Raw genomic sequence first — 20,897 nt, 5'->3', positions numbered from 1 at the left:
ACACAAAACAATATATGCAAATGCAATGCTCAATCAATACACGTATTTTCTGTATTAATGCAATAGTCAAAATTAATGACTTAACCAATGTGATTAGTTTCAGTTATTCCTAATCCACATGCGATGTCTACAACAATCACGACTATCCTCCACCGATAGCCCAAAACAGTTATTTCTAGACTGGAAATAAATATAACAACAATTCAATAGGCGAGTGGTTTAAATTATCCAACTACACCATTTAATCAATGAATTCCTCAATTTCATGCATTTCCCCAATTTCCCCAATTTCCTTAAATTAATTATACAAATTAATCTATTAATACAACTAGGGTTTTTCCCAAAATTACCAAAGTACTCCCAACATATCAAAATACCAAAACTTAGAACAAAACTTATAGAATGGAGTAGGAAATCCCTACCTTGAAGTGAAGAACACGAATGGATAAGATGAAGATGAAGACCCAAATTCCAAAGTGCTCCAAACCACCAAACGTTCAGATTAAATGGAAGCCCTCGACTCACTCTATCTTTTTAACAAAGGACTTAGGGTAGAAATACACTCTAAGTAGATCAAACCTAAGAGAGAAGGTGTGTAGGGAGAGGGAGAAGACGGTTCTAGGGTTTTAAAATCAAAAAGAAGATGAAAAATGATCCAGAAAGTCGGATCTCGGGTTTTTATACCAGTCGCCCCGCTCGAGCGTGTAAACCCCCGCTCGAGCGCCACTCACAGACTCCCGCTCGAGCGGCCAAACTCCCGCTCGAGCGGCGAATGCACACTCCCAGAAGTTTTTGCAGACAGGTCCCTGCTCGAGCGCCCAACTCCTCGCTCGAGCGTCACTCACGACTTCTCGCTCGAGCGTCCAAACCCCCCGCTCGAGCGGCCAACACTACGCAGGAGATACTGGATGGGTGTATTCCACGCTCGAGCGTTCAAACCTCCGCTCGAGCGGATAAGCCAAAATCTGGGCAACTAGACTTGGTTCCCAAGCTCAACCAACCTGCTCCAAATCTTCTCAACACAACCCAAGACTCAAAATAAGAAAATAATGAATGACAACAACAATTATACAATGACGGAATCTACGGAACCTAAGTCCGGATACAATAATCAAATGGGAAAAGACCGGGGTCGCTATAACCTCCCCCCCTTAAAAGAATTTCGTCCTCGAAATTAAGCATAAGTTTGTAAATAAAAACAAGTTTTTTTCTCAATTCTCAAAGATATTGTATGACAACAATAAACATCTTGACCCAATACTGGTCACTTCATCTCTTTATCAAAGGGTATCTCACAATATATATAAAACAACATATATTTCAACCTGTATCATCATTATGGATTATTCCTCTTAATGTTAACAATTCCCATATCATATTCAATCGCATGATATAAACAACATATTCAACGATGTACTCAATAGATGCAATGTTACACTAAACTTCTACAATGAAGCAAGTTTCAAGATACACCCATTTATCAAAACATACTCAACGTTTTACATCTTAAGACACAAGTAAAGCTCTTAAGTTTAACAATATTACAAAATCTAAATACTAGATTATAAATCGACAAACATGTCCGAGTATTTTTCGCGGACTTCCAACTCACGTTCCCAAGTGGCTTCCTCCACTCCGTGATGTTTCCACAAAACTTTGACCAAAGGGATGGTTTTGCCTCGCAAAACTTGATCCCGCCTATCCAAGACCCGAACCGGTCTCTCCTCATACGAAACATCCTCATCAACCACTAAATCGGTCCAATCCAACACATGTGATGGATCCGGCTCATACTTCCGAAGCATACTCACATGAAACACGTCATGTACTCCGGACAACTGCGGCGGCAAAGCTAGACGATAGGCAGCCTCGCCAATCCTCTCAAGGATCTCAAAAGGACCAATGAATCGAGGGGATAACTTCCCGCTCTTCCCAAACCTCATCAATCCCCGTCTTGGTGATATCTTCAAAAAGACATGATCACTCACCTCAAACACCAAAGGTCTCCTCCTACGGTCGGCATAAGATTTCTGACGACTCTGGGCTGTAACAAGCCTCTTACGGATAAGCCCAACCTTCTCCGTCGTTTCCCTCACTAACTCCGGACCCAACAGAGGTGCATCACCCACCTCGGCCCAACAAACAGGAGACCTACACGGTCGGCCGTATAAGGCCTCAAACGGTGTCATACCGATACTAGACTGGAAGCTGTTGTTGTAGGCAAACTCTACTAATGGCAAGTGCCTCTCCCATGACCCGCTAAAGTCAAGAACACAACCCCGAAGCATGTCTTCAAGGATCTGAATAGTACGCTCGGACTGCCCATCAGTCTAAGGATGATAAGCTGTGCTAAAGGTCAACTTAGTACCTAAGGCGCTCTGCAAGCTCTGCCATAATCTGGCAGTAAAACGAGGGTCCCTATCGGAGACGATCGTCACTGGAACCCCGTGCAACCTCACTATGTCCCGAATATACAAGTCGGCAAGACGATCTATTGAATCTCTAATGCGCATAGGAATGAAGTGCGCCGACTTAGTCAACCGGTCTACAACCACCCAAATAGCATCACTGCCCCGCTGAGTCCTCGGAAGACCTACAACGAAGTCCATAGTAACATGCTCCCACTTCCACTCGGCAATAGGCAAGGGTTGCAACAAACCCGCTGGCCTCTGATGTTCGGCCTTCACTTGCTGACAAGTAAGGCACTTAGACACGAAAGCTGCCACATCTCTCTTCATACCCCGCCACCAAAACTGGCGACCCAAATCCCGATACATCTTAGTACCTCCCGGATGCACCGCAAGGCGTGAATGATGAAACTCTCGGAGTACCTCCTCTCGATGAGACTCCGGCACAAACAGACGGTCTCGGTATCTCACACTCAGGTCGGGATATACCGTCAAACCTTTCTCAACCTTCCCACCAGAAATCTTCTCACGGAGGGATTCTACCTCAAGGTCGCCCCTCTGAGCCTCTAACACTCGAGTCACAAGTGTAGGTTGCGCAACAACAGAAAACAAGGCCGCAGCCTCAACGGATTCGCCCAGAAGCAAATCAAACTCTCCAAGTGCACCTAACATCTCCCACTCTCGGATGGCTATACTAGCTATGTCACCAACAGGTTTCCTGCTAAGGGCGTCGGCCACCACATTGGCCTTTCCCGGATGATAATGCAATTCAAAGTCATAATCCTCAATAAATTCCATCCACCTCCTCTGCCTCAAGTTCAAGTCTTTCTGTGTGAACAGATATTTCAGACTCTTATGATCCGAGAATACCTCGAACCTCTCACCGTAAAGATAATGTCTCCAAATCTTCAAGGCAAATATCACAGCTGCTAACTCTAAATCATGCGTAGGGTAATTTTTCTCGTGAACTTTTAACTGACGTGAGCCATAGGCAACCACTTTCCCCTCTTGCATCAACACACAACCAAGACCCTCTCGTGAGGCGTCACAATAGACTGCATAACCCAACCCTCTCTCCGGAATAATCAAGACTGGAGCAGTGGTGAGTCTAACTTTCAACTCCTGGAACGACTTTTCACAAGTCTCACTCCAAACAAATTTGACTCCCTTCCGAGTCAATCTAGTCAAAGGCGAAGCTAATCTGGAGAAATCTCTTACAAACCGGCGATAATACCCAGCTAATCCCAGAAAACTGCGGATCTCAAACACACTCTTAGGCTGTACCCAATCTTGCACTGCCTCTGTCTTGGATGTATCAACAGACACCCCTTCCCTAGAAACTACATGGCCTAAGAACTTCACCTCCTCTAGCCAGAACTCACACTTCCCAAACTTAGCATAAAGCTGATGGGCTCTAAGTAAATCAAGCACCACCCTCAAGTGTTCCTCGTGCTCTTCCTCTGAAGGTGAATAGATAAGGATGTCGTCCACGAAGACGACTACAAAACGATCTAGAAATTCCCGGAATATCCGGTTCATCAAATCCATAAATACTGCCGGTGCATTGGTGAGCCCAAATGGCATCACCAAAAACTCATAGTGGCCATACCGCGTACGGAATGCCGTCTTTGGAATATCCTCCTCCCTGACTCTCAACTGATGATAACCTGATCTCAAGTCTATCTTCGAGAAACAACGGGAACCTTTCAACTGATCGAACAGATCATCTATACGGGGCATAGGGTACTTATTCTTAACCGTAGCCCGATTCAATTTCCGGTAATCTATACAAAGTCTCAAAGCACCACCTTTCTTTTTAACAAAGAGGGCCGGTGCTCCCCACGGCGAAACACTAGGACGTATAAAACCCTTGTCTAGTAACTCCTGGAGCTGAATCTTCAACTCAACTAACTCAGCTGGGGCAAAACGATAAGGTGCCATAGAAATCGGCGCCGTGCCGGGCACTAGGTCAATAGAGAACTCAATCTCCCGATGCGGTGGCAAACCAATAAGATCCTCGGGAAAGACGTCCGAGTACTCACAAACCACCCTTGGCAACACAATCTGAGATTCATCATCCTCACTAATCGAAAGGTTAGCAAGTAGACCACTAAGCTCACTCCGTCCTCGCGGAACATACCCCGGTGGCAACACATTACCAACCCGGTCCCCCAGAAAATGAAAATACTCTCCGCTCACGGTACAACAAGTGACCCTCTGGCGGTAGCAATCAATAACTGCCCGGTATGACGATAACCAGTCCATACCCAAAATAACATCAAAACCCCTCATAGGCATAACTACAAAGGAAAACGGGATTCTATGGTAATTAACCTCTATATCACAACTCCTAACACCTTGTTTCAAAATCAATTCACCCCCAAGAGGTGACACTACACAAATAGGAGATGCTAACTGTGCTAACTCCAACTCCAAAACAGATGCAAATGCAGCAGACACAAAGGAATGAGATGCACCCGTATCAATCAAAACATTAGCAACCGAGTTGCAAAACAAGAAAGTACCTCTCACAACAGATGGAGCCGGTACAAGATCCTGCGCGGTAACAGCATACACGCGCCCAGATGACCTCTGATCAACCTGCTCACCCCTAGGAGCATAAGATTGCTGCACCGACTGAGACGATGAAGCCCCCTGATTGGCCCTCGAGGCCTGACCCGACTGCGCTGGCTGTTGACCCTGAATCTGCCTCAAACTAGATGCACCAGGTGTGCCACCCAACTGCGGGCAATACCTCTTCATATGCCCTGGCTGACCACACTGATAACACGAGAGTGGCTGGCCTCTACCCTGACTCTGGCTCTGAGATCGAGCCGAAGATGATGCTGCTCTCTGCACTCCTCCCCTCTGAGGACAAACTGGAGACTTGTGGCCCAGCTAGCCACACTTGAAGCAGGTAATGTCTCCTTGACTGCCTTTCCCCGAACTTGCACTCGGCACAGGAAAAGTCGATCTAGAAAAGCTACTCTGAGATTGTTGGGGATTAAAACCCTTCTGTCTCCTACCTTCACTCTGACCATCCTGACTCCTCTTGGAGCCCTTCTGTCCTTCCTCCTCCTCCTGCATCATGATTTCCATGTGGGCTGCAGCATCAACCAAACGCCCATAATTCCGAATCATAGTTCCCCCAACTCTCAGCTTGAGGCCACGCCTCAACTTCCTCTCAAACTCAATACAACAGCGTTCCTCAGACGCCACCAATTCAGGTGCAAACCTGGACAAACTAGTAAATGCAGCCTCAAACTCGGCCACTGAAGAACTCGACTGCTTAAGCTGGCAGAACTGGTCTCTCAGCTTCTCCCTAACTGCTGGAGATAAGAACTTCTCCTGGAAAGCATTCACAAAAGCCTCCCATGTACCTCCTATACGCCCCTTAGTGAACTTCCACCACTGACCCGCATCCCCCTTCAACTGGAATGATGCCAAGGTCACCTTCAACCCCTCGTCTTCGATGCCAAGCATCTCAAACGTCTTCGTTGTCTGTTCGAGCCATTCATCTGCCTTAAGCGGCTCTTTAGGATCACCCACAAATTCATCTGGATTAGACCGGAAGAACTCCCTCTTCAGAAAGGAAGGTCCTGCATCCGCAACAACAACCTGGGCTTGATTCTCAGCCCTAAGAATGCCTACTGACTCCCTGAATGCCCCTGCTATCTCTCGGGCTAAAGCGCCCATAGCCTGCTGGCCTACTGGCTCGGCCACATTGGCCTGGCCAATTCCCTCATGAACTGCCGGAATCTCCTCTGGCACCGGTACCTCCTGCCTACCCGGCCTACCACGCCTACCGCGTCCTCGTCCTCGTCCTGACATCCTAATAAAGGAAACAAACAAAGACGTTAGCACATTAATAAATGTGCCGAAACTAAACCCTCGCGTCCTAATGCATTGGACAAAATAATTCATTCCACGTAAGCACATAATCACATAAGCACCTACGAATTTCATTCCTGGATAATAATAGTCCCGAAGCGTTACTATAGTTCCGGTTGGAAACAGCATTGATCAAGTGCCTTTCCAAGAAGACTACTAGAAACTCAAGGGTCCAATTAACATCCTAGAAACTACGTTCCATACCCACATAATAACATAAACATGCTATCATATAAGCACATAATAGTACATCTAAGTCTCTATCAAGCGAGACGAACCCATTGTGATACTAATCACTTCCCACGTACCCAAAGTATTCGAACCCGGTACGCTCTGATACCAAGTTGTCACGCCCTTAAAATAAACCCATAATAACCATAACATTAACATGCATTTATAAAAGAAAACGAATCATTTGAGTTATTCATCAGAGTATTCTTATTGAAAGACATCACATGTAACATCCTGCAACATCAAAATAAATGCCCTAAGGGCTTACATCTTTCCAAGCTAACACTTGGACACAAAAAGGATGAGTACTAACTCATTTACAAGTTAAGCCCTAGGCTTGAATGTTTACATGAAATCTCAAAAAAATAACAAAATAAAACATATAACTAAAGACAAGTCTTCAAAATCCCAAACATCAAATCCTTCCAGGCTAAGTCCGTGGAGGTAGCTTATCACCTGAACCTGAAAATGATGTTCCCATAAAGGGTGAGCCACAGCCCAATAGAAAAATACTAAACCAAATATAAGCATTGAATAAAGCTATAGCATTCAATAGATGGTTAACCAAGATAATCAATCTTATCATTAAACAGTCTCTTGACACTAATGTCTAAGACACATTTCACTTTCCATTATTATCAACATGGCTCAGAACCTGGCCAAACTTACAACAGTGAATTATATATCATATTCACATTACTTCCAATATCAACCAAACAAATGAGACTCATGCTCATATCAAAACACTTCATACTTCCCATTTGATACACATTTTAGTGCTGTATTCATAATCATGTAAAAACACTTCAATATAATAAGCACACATAAAAATGGTGCTAATGGAGTCCATCCCCTATCTCCTCCCAAACAAAAATCCGGTTTAGAGGTCCATCCCCTATCTTCCCCTAAACCGTGGAGTACATCCCCTATCTCCTCCCACACAAAACAATATATGCAAATGCAATGCTCAATCAATACACGTATTTTCTGTATTAATGCAATAGTCAAAATTAATGACTTAACCAATGTGATTAGTTTCAGTTATTCCTAATCCACATGCGATGTCTACAACAATCACGACTATCCTCCACCGATAGCCCAAAACAGTTATTTCTAGACTGGAAATAAATATAACAACAATTCAATAGGCGAGTGGTTTAAATTATCCAACTACACCATTTAATCAATGAATTCCTCAATTTCATGCATTTCCCCAATTTCCCCAATTTCCTTAAATTAATTATACAAATTAATCTATTAATACAACTAGGGTTTTTCCCAAAATTACCAAAGTACTCCCAACATATCAAAATACCAAAACTTAGAACAAAACTTATAGAATGGAGTAGGAAATCCCTACCTTGAAGTGAAGAACACGAATGGATAAGATGAAGATGAAGACCCAAATTCCAAAGTGCTCCAAACCACCAAACGTTCAGATTAAATGGAAGCCCTCGACTCACTCTATCTTTTTAACAAAGGACTTAGGGTAGAAATACACTCTAAGTAGATCAAACCTAAGAGAGAAGGTGTGTAGGGAGAGGGAGAAGACGGTTCTAGGGTTTTAAAATCAAAAAGAAGATGAAAAATGATCCAGAAAGTCGGATCTCGGGTTTTTATACCAGTCGCCCCGCTCGAGCGTGTAAACCCCCGCTCGAGCGCCACTCACAGACTCCCGCTCGAGCGGCCAAACTCCCGCTCGAGCGGCGAATGCACACTCCCAGAAGTTTTTGCAGACAGGTCCCTGCTCGAGCGCCCAACTCCTCGCTCGAGCGTCACTCACGACTTCCCGCTCGAGCGTCCAAACCCCCCGCTCGAGCGGCCAACACTACACAGGAGATACTGGATGGGTGTATTCCACGCTCGAGCGTCCAAACCTCCGCTCGAGCGGATAAGCCAAAATCTGGGCAACTAGACTTGGTTCCCAAGCTCAACCAACCTGCTCCAAATCTTCTCAACACAACCCAAGACTCAAAATAAGAAAATAATGAATGACAACAACAATTATACAATGACGGAATCTACGGAACCTAAGTCCGGATACAATAATCAAATGGGAAAAGACCGGGGTCGCTATAAGCAACATATTCTTTTGCTGATGATAATCCTCTCAAATTCTATATTAGGCTTATTAACGGCATCACTGACGAAACTTTCTTTCAACTGGACTGGTTTCATTAGTGTGATGATTTCAAATATTGCATTCACTTGCAGGAATATCTATTCAAAGAAGCAATGGTAATGTCTTTCACAACATGTAATTATTCTTAGTATTCTAAATTGTGGTTTTTATTTTGATGGGATGGAAGAGTATGGAAGAACACAATTAAGGTCCCCTGCTTGACCTTTAATAATGCTTGATTATCTCTTATGTTCCTTTCAACTTTTCTAAATGCAAGAAGTAATGGTGTTGAACACTTGACACGTGTAAGACTTCAAAGAGTACAGGATTTGTGTCCAATGTGCCTAGTTGGACATGCACCCAATATCTCTTGCTTAGTCTATTAGGTAATTTTTATAACACTAAACTTTACTGACTAGTATCTTTTTATATTGTGAGTGACAATGTTAATATCAATTTGGTATAAATATAAAATTGTGGAAAGGATTTGTGTCCAATCTGTCATGTTTAGTTTGCAAGTGTTTTGTGTTGTAATGAAAAACTATTGACAATTCATTGTGCCTGTTATTTTTTTTTTTTTTTGTCTAGAATCATGAATACAACTGTGAGTCTGTGACTATATGTAATTATAACAAGAAGGAATGACATAAAGATTAAAAAGAGATGCAGACGCATAGGGTTAAGGCTTAACTTGTTGGGTTATGTTGTTGTTCTAGAAGAACCTGTAGTATTCAAGATGAGGTGCTTCAAAATAAAGGCATAAAAAAGCATAATAGTGATTCCTCTAATCTTTTTCAGCAGAGATGTTTGTTTGTGAACTTCTAATGGGTTACACAATATCTTTGAAATTTTTGTACTCTTTATTGCTTATGTTCAGTTTGTTCCTTGATATAATTTCAGTATTGAGTGTATTAGTTGATGTTTTAAAGTTATTTGAACTTTTTACTTCATTTCTATACTTCAAATGTGATCTTCATACATTGTCAATGATCCAGTTATGGGATAGCTGCAATTGTCAAGGACCAAGGAAGTTTGTTGTCCTACACCTTCGGTTTGACAAGGTATGGCCTGGTTCTTTTATAAATATTTAGTGATCTGAGTATATAATTTTTTACTATAGGTTCCCTAGTGTAGAGAAAGAGGTACAAATTTTGACTTCATGCTTGATGTGCTTTGGTAATTTTCAACTTTCAAGACAATCGATTTAGGCCCTTCTCTATTGCTATTACTATGTAACTATGTTTTGTATACCTCATACACAGTCTCTGTCTGCCATCCAGTATACGCAGATTGCATGTTACATCTCTGCAAATCGATGGGGTTGCAATTTTTTAGTGCTTAATGTAATGATTATATTTTTGTAAATATTTTTTTAATCCTTCCCCTATTTAAATGGTGTACTATGGCAACTTAAATTATCATTAAAATTTTGAATAATGGAGAGCAACACTGTTACGATTATTAAAAATTGTAAATAAATGTGAGAGTGAACAATGGTCGAAATAAAAGAAAAACAAAACCAATTCAGCAGAACACACAGCCAAGTACACAAACTCCTATGCTAATAGAGGACATACAACACAAATTCACCCCTGCCAACCATCCACAAGTGAGCAAGACAGCAAAGCACAAGATAGCAAATAACACTCAGCATCAGGATACCACTTGAACACCCTCCACCCCTGTACACCAGGTCACCACCTGGCACTCAAACCAACCTCTAGTGTAGATATATTTGTCTTAATTTAGTCTTTTTGCTCGATATCTTAATTTAGTCTTTTTGACCTTTTCCATTTCCACTTACCATGCAAAGAGTGGATATATTTGTTATTGAGCCATTAGTTATCAAATTACAATGTGTTTTTTATTATTTTTTTATTACTTGGAATATAAATATAATATTTTTCATTTGTTTGTTTTTCATTGTTGATTGCAACAGTTGACTGCTCGTAGATGCCAAGAATGTGGACAAACACTTTCTCCAACCTATCAACCCCCGGCTGACAAAGATTGGTCAACTGGAATTTTTGGGTGTACTGAAGATACCGACAGTTGTAAGTGTTCTATCTACTTCAACTTTTCAACTAGTGGCATTCAAGTTTTCACATTAAGTTGTCAAGTCGTGTACATATAGAGGGGGGGGGAGGGGAAGTTCACTCATTTTTCTTTAATTAAAAATCTAATTTCAGCATCCTTTGTCAAATAGAGCTCATGTCTAACTGGGATTGTGCATGTTTAGCATAATTATACAAGATAGACGCAAATAAAAATGATCTACATGGTATAATAGCAATAGTTTCACGGACTGGCATACGAAATTAACGGAACAATTTTTTCTAGAATTTGATGCTTAAAACTCAGTTAATATGAAAAATAAAATGCATTATTTATACATCTAAATTTACACACAATAATTGCTTCTTCTTTGGATAAGGATGTCTGAATGTATTTTGTGTTTTGCATTACTAAGATCCTCGTTTATTTTTGAATCATTTGTTCATCTTATAGGCTTGACTGGACTATTCTGCCCATGTGTGTTATTTGGACGTAACGTTGAAAACTTGAACGCTGATATCTCTCAAAGGGCTGCCTGTGTTGGTCATATCATATGTGTTGAAGGTGGTACGACATTTGCTGCATTGACATCAGTTCTTAATGGCATTGATCCACAGACATTATTTCTCATTTATGAGGGTCTATTCTTTGCTTGGTGGATGTGTGGAAGCTATACCAGCATGGCTCGGCAATCATTGCAAAAAAAGTATCATCTAAAGGTGATCTGAATTGCATTATTAAAGGCTTATTACTTAATTTTTTTTTTTTTTTAAGACTTGAATTTTTTAGTACAGTGTATTTAAGGATGGATAATGGATAATGTCTATTATAAATTTAATTAATTTGTTAATTTTGCTATTTTTCATTAACAAAAAATTGTTTGGCGCTAGTAATTGATTTTTTTTTTTGTTGTAGCAAACCCGTATATGATTTTGTTTTTAAGAAATAATTATTTGTGACAGTAAAACAATGGTCGCTAAAAGTGTTTTTTAATTTTTAATTTTTTTTTTTTTGCGACGGCAAAATAGCTATCGCAAAAAGTAGTTTAGGTGGTCGCAAATAATTTGCGACTGTTGTTTTGCCGTCGCAAAAAGTATTTGCCACCCCCACATTTGCGTCCCCCATTTGCGGTCGCATAGGCCGTCGCAAAAAGTCTTTTGCAACTGTATTTTTATTATTTGCGACGGCTTGTGGCGGTCGCAAAAAGTGTTTTTTTTAGTAGTGTGATAGATTATGTGTCAATTTTGATATGTTACAAATTCAATCATATAAGGTGTCCAATTCTCTTATTATGCCTTTGTGAGTAAATTGAGAGACTTAAGTTATAAGTTTATAACGTTTCTCCTCACTTTAATGGAAAATTCTATGAAAACACACCTCAAAAAAGGAGTATTGGTTTTGACTTTGTTACTACCTATTAGGTATTGGTTAGGACTTTGTTTTGATTTATCATTGTTGTTATTTTTTTTATCTGCAAAAGTTAGTGATTATTGTTTTTTATTTTTTTTAATTTTATTTTAATTGTGATTGTTATTTTGGTTATGATTAGTTATGATGCAAGTGATGTTTGGTTATGACTCATTTTAATGTTGACTACAATTCATTGTGGTATTAATTATAATTTATTAGGATATTTAGTTATGACCCATTTTTATTTCTTTAGTTTTGATTGAAAGTGGTTTGGTTAAGACACTTTGTAGTACTATCGACATCATAAATTATTATAAATTGCATATGGTGCACTATAAAAAAAAAAAAAAGAGTTGTGTTGTAGAAATTTTTGAATATTCATTCTCAATTATAATGCGTTACCACGATGGAAAATGATATACAAGTCCACTTTTTAGACTCAATGATGTATAACTAAGATGATTGATTGATAATAGAGAAGATATAAGAGAGAATACTATTTTAGATATTCTAATTAAGTGTCACATCATTAAATTTAAAGAGTGAGTCTAATTTTTTAGGTTGGATAATAATGTTCAATTCATGTTTATCCGTCTATGTTTACTTATAGTACCTTAATTTTCTCTCCATGTGGATAACGAAGAGAAGCGCGTGATGAATCTGATTCTAGCATCGTGGAAGATACTATGGGATGTGTGGTATGTTCGGATGCTGGTTCTACTTAGTCTCACTTTACAAATCATTCTTTTCATCTTTGGCAAACGCAGAAAGAATATGTCGTCACAATGGATTAAAGTGATTGTCTGGTTGGCCTATATAATGGCCGATTGGGTGGCAACTGTTGCCCTTGGCAAGCTCTCTCATGTCCAAAATAATATTCCTAATCCCAATAATGCATTGCAGGGGCATTATGGGCACCCTTGCTTTTATTGCATAACTGCTTATTCTTTGGAAGATAATCAATTGTGGATAAGGCCTTTTTTGGGCATGGGTGTTCAAGCTACTGTGGCAATTTATGTCATTGTTATGTCATGGAGGCATTTCTGGTTTTCATTTATGTTAATTGCCGCATTCATGGCTGGAATTATTAAGTGTGGTGAGAGAACATGGGCTCTTAAGTTAGCATGCCATGATAAATCAAGAAGCATTGTACCCTTTTATTATGGTCATTATATCATAGATAGTCTTGCTCGCCCTGTCAAACAAGAGGAGAGAGGTGAAAAAGTTTTAAGAATGGCCCACACGCTGGTGATTACATTTAAAGATTATATAGAGAATTATGACATTGGTAGATATGAATTCCAGCAATCGCAAGGAGAAGAAAATTTTCTGAATCCAATGAATCTGGATGATGCTACGTATATTGGGGATATATTAGAGGTTGAAATGGGGTTCTTGTACGATTTGTTATACACAAAAGCACCCATAACATTTATAAAGAGAGAGTGCATTTTTCGCTCTATCAGCTTCATGTGTACGGTGTCTGTGTTGGTAGGACTCTCCCGGCTTATCGCCATGGAAGCGAAGTGGAACACGCAGCACTACTCCACGGTTGATATTGTCATCACAGGGGTATTATTGGTCGGAGCTCTAGCTTTGGAGATTTATGCAGTCATTTTGTTATTATTCTCTGATTGGGCGATGCTTTGGCTAATTATGTGCATCAGAGGTGAATGGGTAATCCGATTGTCGCAGAAATTTCCTTGGTTTTTTGAAAAGAAGTGGTCTAAAAAGATGGGGCAAATCGATCTATTCGAAGAGGAAGACAAGCGTTCAAAATGGAGTAGAATACTTAAGAGCTTGGGGATTCAAGGCAAGTTCTATTGGGGCTCATGTACGACTAGTGTGTGTATCCATCCGACGCTATATCCCATGATTGTTCAATTTATTTATAGGGCCACAGATACGACTAGTGTGTGTATCTCAATTGACCCTGGGAGTCTTGAGCGGTTCTTTGGCTCTACAGCTTTTCATGACCAAATTATTATTATGCACATCATAACAGATATATGCTACCGTTATGATGATACACACACTTCCCAAAATAGTGCTAACTCATCTGGACGTCCTGATGACAAGGAAACATGCAAAACTCTATCAAAGTACATGATGTATCTACTCCTCACCTGCCGTTCGTTGTTTCCTGTTGTTGTATCGGATAGTCAGTTGAAGGATTTCATAAGCTATGTCCGTCGTTGTTTCAGGTATATTACAGTTTTTGTTTCAGGTATATTACGGATGTTATCACTGCAAGAAATTATGATTTGAGACCAAATAAATTAGGGACGATATTACTTTTTAAGGACAAAATATTTTTGTCACAAAAAGTGTTATTATTTTATTTTTAGAGATAAAATTGGACATTTAGCGATGAATTACTAGCCTTTTGAAACCACAAGTTTTGTCTCAAAAAATAAATCTTTGAGAACAAATTATTTTGTCCCTAAAAATGCATTTATTAGCAATATTTTTTCAAATTTTGTTCCTAAAAACTCATTTTCTTACTTTTCGAGATGACTTTTTGCAACTATATTCACGACAATTGAAATTAGTTCTTAAATATTTTTTAAAACAAAATTTATACTTTTAGAGATAAAAAAAATTAATTTCTAAAACTCTTATATGTAGTGTAATGAAAACACAAGAAGGTGAAGAAGGACGCAATCCCTCGGATATGATAAAAAATTTCATTAAGGGTCCAAGATCTGTTCGTTTTGAAGAAGGTAAAATTGAACAAGGAGCCAAATTGCGTTTCGTAGAGGCGATGGATTTTTTCTATAAAGATGTGATTATTAAACTCGTTGTCGACGAAGGTAATAAGGAGGTGAAATGGGAAAAATTGAAAATCTTGTGGTTGGCCATGTTATGCTACGCTGCAATTAGTTGTCCAAAAAATTACCATCTTCAAAAGCTTAGAGAAGGAGGCGAGCTCCTCAATTTGGTTTGGTTCCTTATACCGCAGTTTCGTATATTTTGTGGTGTCAACACCTTTACTCTAAACGGCTTTTTCAATAAGTATTTTCAATCAATGCCGGATGTCAGAAGGGCGAGACCGCTACACAACGAAGGCTCTTAAAAAAAAAAAAGAGTTTATTTGCATTGGTAATATTTTATTTTGTATATTTTTGGTTGTTTTAAAAAATTAAAAGATTCCATTAAATGAAAAAAAAAAAAAAAAAAAAAAAAAAAAAAAATCAATACAATAGTAATATTATATTATTGGTATGGTTCTGTTTGTTTGAAAGATGCTTTTCCTAGATTATTTAGTCTGTCTAGGGAGAAGGAAGGAGCTCTGAGTTTGTTTGTTAAGCTGAAGGAGGTTTCAGGGGAGTGGAATGTATTTCCAAGGAGTTTTTTTGTATGGGAAAGAGATGAAATGTTGAGGTTTGTCTCTGTTCTTCAATCTGGCCCTGCAGTTTGCTTGGGGAAAGTGGATTACCCACGGTGGTCAGCTAATTCCTCAGGTGTCTTTTCTGTATCATCTTTGTACAATTCTGCCACTGTGGGGTTGTGTTCTGGATCTAGACCTAGTAAGTTGCTCTGGAATAATGGTTTGCCTCCTAAAGTGCAATTCTTTGGGTGGCTTGCGTGGAAACATAGGATTAAAGTTTCAGTTTTCTTACGTGGGATTGGGGTTTTTGCTGGGGGTGCTTCTTCATTGTGTTGCTTCTGTAAAACTGAGGAGGAATCAGTTCTTCATGTGCTGTTGCACTGCTCTTTTGTGTGGGAGGTATGGTCATCTGTATTAGCATGGTGGGGGCTCAAGTGGGTCATTCCAGGTTCTGTTGCCAATCTGCTGAGTTGGTGGGAGGGTGGGACATTTTTGAAGCATGAAAAGAAGATTTGGAGGTCTGTTCCTCTGGTGGCACTGTGGTCTATATGGAAGCTTCGGAATGAATGTACATTTAATGGTGCTATTGCAGATGTTGGGGACCTTTCTGAGTTAATTAAAGCTAGAGTGGCTATTTGGCTGGTTTCATCATCAAAGGGGTGGAATTACTCGGTTAGTGATTTTATATATAATCTTAATCAGGTTCGAGCTTGTATAGGGGGGGTTGAGTTATCTGCTGGTATCTGGGGGCTGCCCTGTTCAGTGTGCACTGGGTTGGTTAGATCTGTGGGTTTTTACAGAACAGGAGCTCTGCTTTGCTTCAGCGTTTGGTTCCTATTGCTGTGTCGCTGCAGAGATGCTGGGGTGATGCTCAGAGATATGGGGTTGCTGCTGGTGTGTTGGCTGCAAACAGAGGTTGCCGTTGCTGTATGGAGCTCCTAATGGTGCTGGGAAGGATGATGCTGGTATTTTGTGACTCAGATGAAGATGGAGGTGCTGCTGTGGGTGCTACTGTTAGGATATACCTCCTTATTGGAGTGTGGGACCCAATTGATTTATTAAAAGAGTTTCAATTTGACTTGGTTTAGGTATAATATATTTTTATATATTATATTTAAGGAGACCCAATCTAATTTGGTAATAATTAGGGTTTGATTACAAAACCCTAGATTCATAATATATATATATATATATATATATATATATATATATTGATATTAGTTTTGTTCTGCTGTAGAGACAGAGGAGTGCTATCTATATTGATTTGTTTTTTTGGTGACTTTGCTGGGTAAATTCCATTGTTCCATTGTTGACCGTTGGTCAATGCTTTGGGCTAATCAATCAATTTGGTGGCATTTGTGTTCAAGCTTCGGAAAAAATACTCTGTTCGTGATTGGTTCGAATTCGGCTGGTTTGACAGATTTGATTTCGGTCTATTATTTTGGGTCTTCTTCAACTTTGGTTCTGAAGATTTTGATTCTTCTATTTGGTGAGGTCTTTCCTCTTTGTTTATTTGTGATTATTTGGAATTCACCTAAGGGTGGTTTTGTGAGACCATTAGTGTCTCGTTTGTAATCGTTTGGAACTTATTTGGTTGATAGTGGAATTGGATTTCGATCCCGTGGACGTACCTCACATTGAGGGAACCACGTAAAAATTCTTGTGTTGTTTTCGATTTAATTTTTCCGCATTAATTTTTATTCCCATTGATTGATTTACTTGTGGGGAATCATATCGATTTTCCCTAACATCTGGTATCAGAGCTTACGGTTTATTTGGATCTATTTATTTGTGTAAATCAATGGAGGGGAATGTGGGTCGTATGTCTAACTTCAATGGAAGCAATTGGGTAACTTGGAAAACTAAAATGGAAGACCTATTATTTTGTAAAGATTTATATGGACCCATTGAGGGTGATTCTGGCAAACCCGAGGGTATGAAAGATGATGAATGGAATAGGCTTAATCGAAAAGCCGTTGGTGTTATCCGCCAATGGATTGATGACAGTGTGTTTCATCATGTCGCTACTGAAACTTCAGCACATGATTTATGGAAAAAATTAGAGGGTCTTTATGATAGGAAATCAGCCACAAATAAAGCTTTTCTGTTTCGTAAGTTGGTTAATTTAAAATATAAAGAAGGCAGCCCTATTCCGGAACATCTGAATGAAATAAAGAGTATTGTTAACCAACTTGCTTCTATGAAAATTGTTTTTGATGATGAGTTGCAGGCTTTGATGCTACTTAGTTCTTTACCCGAAAGTTGGGAGACTTTGGTTGTGACCGTCAGTAATTCGGCGCCCGATGGAGTTGTCACAATGGGCCAAGTCACTAGTAGCCTGTTGAATGAAGAAACTAGAAGAAAATCAGCGGGTTCCTCTCATTCAGAAGCATTTGTTGTGAGAGGCCGAAGCAAATCAAGGGGGAGGAGTAAGACTCCTCATGGTCGTGATCAAAGCCGTGACAAATCAAAAGATGGTTCTTTTTCAAAGAAAGACATTGAGTGCTATTATTGCCATGAGAAAGGACACATGAAGCGAGAATGCCGAAAGCTCAAGAATAAGGAGAAAAGGCGTGATAAAAGTGTGGATAAGAAGCAAGAAGACACAACAGCAGTTACTACCAATGGTGATCTCATGGTCGTTTGTGAAGATAATTGTATCAATTTTGTGGGCCAAGAGAGCAATTGGGTGATTGATTCTGGTGCTTCTTTTCATGTGACTTCTCGAGTTGATTTCTTCACTACCTACACTGCAGGAGATTATGGTTCTGTTCGAATGGGTAATGAAGGTTTGTCCAAGATTATTGGCATGGGTGATGTTTGCTTGGAAACAAATCTAGGCTGCAAGTTGTTGCTTAAAGATGTGAGACATGTTCCCGACATTCGCCTCAATTTGATCTCTACCGGGAAGCTAGATGATGAAGGCTACAATAACAAATTTGGTGATGGAATATGGAAGCTCACAAAGGGTTCCTTGGTGGTAGCTAAGTGTAAGAAGACTTATACACTTTATTCGATGCAAGGAAAAATTTGTAAAGGTGTTGTCAATGCACTTCAAGATGATACTTCTACCGAATTGTGGCACAAGCGGCTTGGCCACATGAGTGAAAAGGGGCTGCAAGTTTTGTTCAAGAAAGAGCTTCTACCCGGTTTGAAAGGTACACATCTTAAAACTTGTGTTCATTGTTTGGCGGGTAAACAACATAGAGTTTCTTTTCATAAAAATGTTGCTTCTAGAAAAGAAAATATTTTGGAGTTGATTCATTCGGATATTTGTGGTCCTTTAAAAGTCAGAACACATGGTGGTGCACTTTATTTTGTTACTTTCATTGATGATTATTCAAGGAAAGTTTGGGCTTTTTTACTAAAAACTAAAGATCAAGTTCTAGAAGTATTTAAGCATTTTCAGGCTATGGTTGAAAGAGAAACAGGGCAGAAATTGAAGTGCATCCGATCAGACAATGGTGGTGAATACATTGGGCCATTTGATGAGTATTGTCGCAGCCAAGGTATTCGGCACCAAAAGACAGTTAAGAAGACTCCTCAACAAAATGGAGTTGCCGAGAGGATGAACCGCACCATTGTGGAAAGAACAAGGTGTTTGCTTTCACAAGCTAAATTGCCAAGATCCTTTTGGGGTGAGGCATTGAAGACAGCGGTTGACGTGATCAATTTGTCTCCTTCCTATCCTTTGAATGGTGATGTTCCAGAAAGAGTTTGGACCGGTAAAGATGTGTCTTATAAGCACTTGAAAGTGTTTGGTTGCCGAGCTTTTGTTCACATTCCAAAAGATGAGAGGTCCAAGCTTGATAGCAAGTCAAGACAATGTATTTTTCTTGGCTATGGGCGTGATGAATTTGGTTATAGATTGTGGGATCCGGTCAACAAGAAAGTCATTCGAAGCCGTGATGTTGTGTTTCTTGAAGACCAAACAATTGAAGACTTTGGCAAAGGTGATCAACCGGAGCCAAAAACTAGTGATCTCATTGACATGGATCCATCTCCTTCATCTTCAGTTGATGATGAAAACGGGGGAGATGTGCAGCCACCTATTGAAGATGTAGAGGATGATGCTAATTCTAATGAAGTTGAGCCAGAAATTGAGGAAGAACATCCAACTCAAGTACCGTCACCACAACTTGAGTTGAGAAAATCTACAAGGGACCGACAACCTTCAAGAAAGTATCCTCCCAATGAATTTGTGTTGATTTCTGATCAAGGGGAGCCTGAGAGCTACCAAGAAGCAATTGAGCATGCAAAGAAAGGTGATTGGAAAAAGGCCATGGAAGAGGAGATGAATTCCTTAGTTGAAAATCACACTTATGATTTAGTGAAGTTGCCTAAGGGGAGGAAAATTCTGAAAAATAAGTGGGTCTTCAAATTGAAGAATGATGGCAAGAATCTGAGGTACAAGGCACGTCTTGTTGTGAAAGGCTTTGGACAAAAGAAATGTATTGATTTTGATGAAATTTTCTCACCGGTTGTAAAGATGTCTTCTATTCGGGTTGTACTTGGCATGGCTGCAAGTATGAACCTTGAAGTTGAGCAACTTGATGTGAAGACCGCATTTCTTCATGGTGATCTTGAAGAAGAAATTTACATGGAGCAACCGAAAGGCTTTGTGGAAAAAGGGAAAGAGAAATTTGTTTGTAAATTGAAGAAAAGTTTGTATGGCCTCAAGCAAGCCCCGCGGCAATGGTACAAAAAATTTGACTCTTTCATGATGAATAATGGTTTTTCTAAAACCACTTCGGACCATTGTGTGTTTGTGAAAAATTTTCCAGATGGTAAATTTATTATTCTTTTGCTTTATGTTGATGACATGCTAATTGTGGGTCAAGATTCTACCATGATAAACAGGTTGAAATTGGAGTTGAGCAAGTCTTTTGCTATGAAAGATTTGGGACCGGCAAAGCAAATTCTTGGTATGAAAATTGTTCGTGATCGCAAAGAGGGGCTGATTTGGTTGTCTCAAGAAAGCTACATTGAGAAAGTTCTTGAGAGGTTCAATATGGATAAAGCGAAGCCGGTTGGTTGTCCACTTGCGGGTCACTTCAAGCTTAGTTCGAATCAATGTCCTATAGGTGAGAAAGACAAAGAAGAGATGTTGAAAGTTCCTTATGCTTCAGCAGTTGGTTCTTTGATGTACACCATGGTTTGTACAAGGCCGGATATTGCTCACGCAGTTGGTGTGGTGAGTCGGTTTCTCTCTAATCCGGGTAAAGAACATTGGGCAGCGGTAAAATGGATTCTAAGGTATCTTCGAGGGACTTCGAAGGTGTGTTTGTGTTTTGGGGATGGTAAACCGATGCTTGATGGGTTCACAGATTCTGACATGGCTGGTGATGTTGATTCTAGGAAATCTACTTCGGGGTATTTGATGACTTTTGCAGGGGGAGCTGTGGCATGGCAATCTAAATTACAGAAATGTGTTGCTCTCTCAACTACC

The 20,897-nt window shown here is 39.9% G+C and overlaps 2 protein-coding genes across 9 annotated transcripts in view; both read left to right on the top strand.

The window, feature by feature from the left end:
* Positions 1-11,668, top strand: part of LOC114316749 (uncharacterized) — a 60,234-nt gene extending 48,566 nt beyond the window's left edge. For 7 of the 8 annotated variants that reach the window (XR_014357787.1, XR_014357791.1, XR_014357788.1 and 4 more), the window contains 3 exons: positions 9,648-9,713; positions 10,592-10,706; positions 11,161-11,668. The gene's annotated coding sequence lies outside the window, so the exon portion shown is untranslated. Of the gene's footprint in view, positions 1-6,066; positions 9,039-9,647; positions 9,714-10,591; positions 10,707-11,160 lie in introns of those variants that run through there. The other variant, XR_014357793.1, reaches the window with a different exon arrangement.
* A 1,093-nt stretch (positions 11,669-12,761) lies between these two features.
* Positions 12,762-15,316, top strand: LOC145814440 (uncharacterized). Its single transcript, XM_082911253.1, has 2 exons — positions 12,762-14,321; positions 14,746-15,316. The coding sequence occupies exons 1-2, from the start codon at positions 12,772-12,774 to the stop codon at positions 15,191-15,193; spliced, it is 1,998 nt and encodes a 665-aa protein (XP_082767379.1). The 5' UTR covers positions 12,762-12,771; the 3' UTR covers positions 15,194-15,316.
* Positions 15,317-20,897: the final 5,581 nt, after the last annotated feature.

This window comes from Camellia sinensis, unplaced genomic scaffold, assembly GCF_055761805.1.
Source record: "Camellia sinensis isolate YWXY unplaced genomic scaffold, ASM5576180v1 Unanchor10, whole genome shotgun sequence".
Classification (NCBI taxonomy): Eukaryota; Viridiplantae; Streptophyta; class Magnoliopsida; order Ericales; family Theaceae; genus Camellia; species Camellia sinensis.
This window is presented reverse-complemented; position numbering and strand designations above follow the sequence as displayed.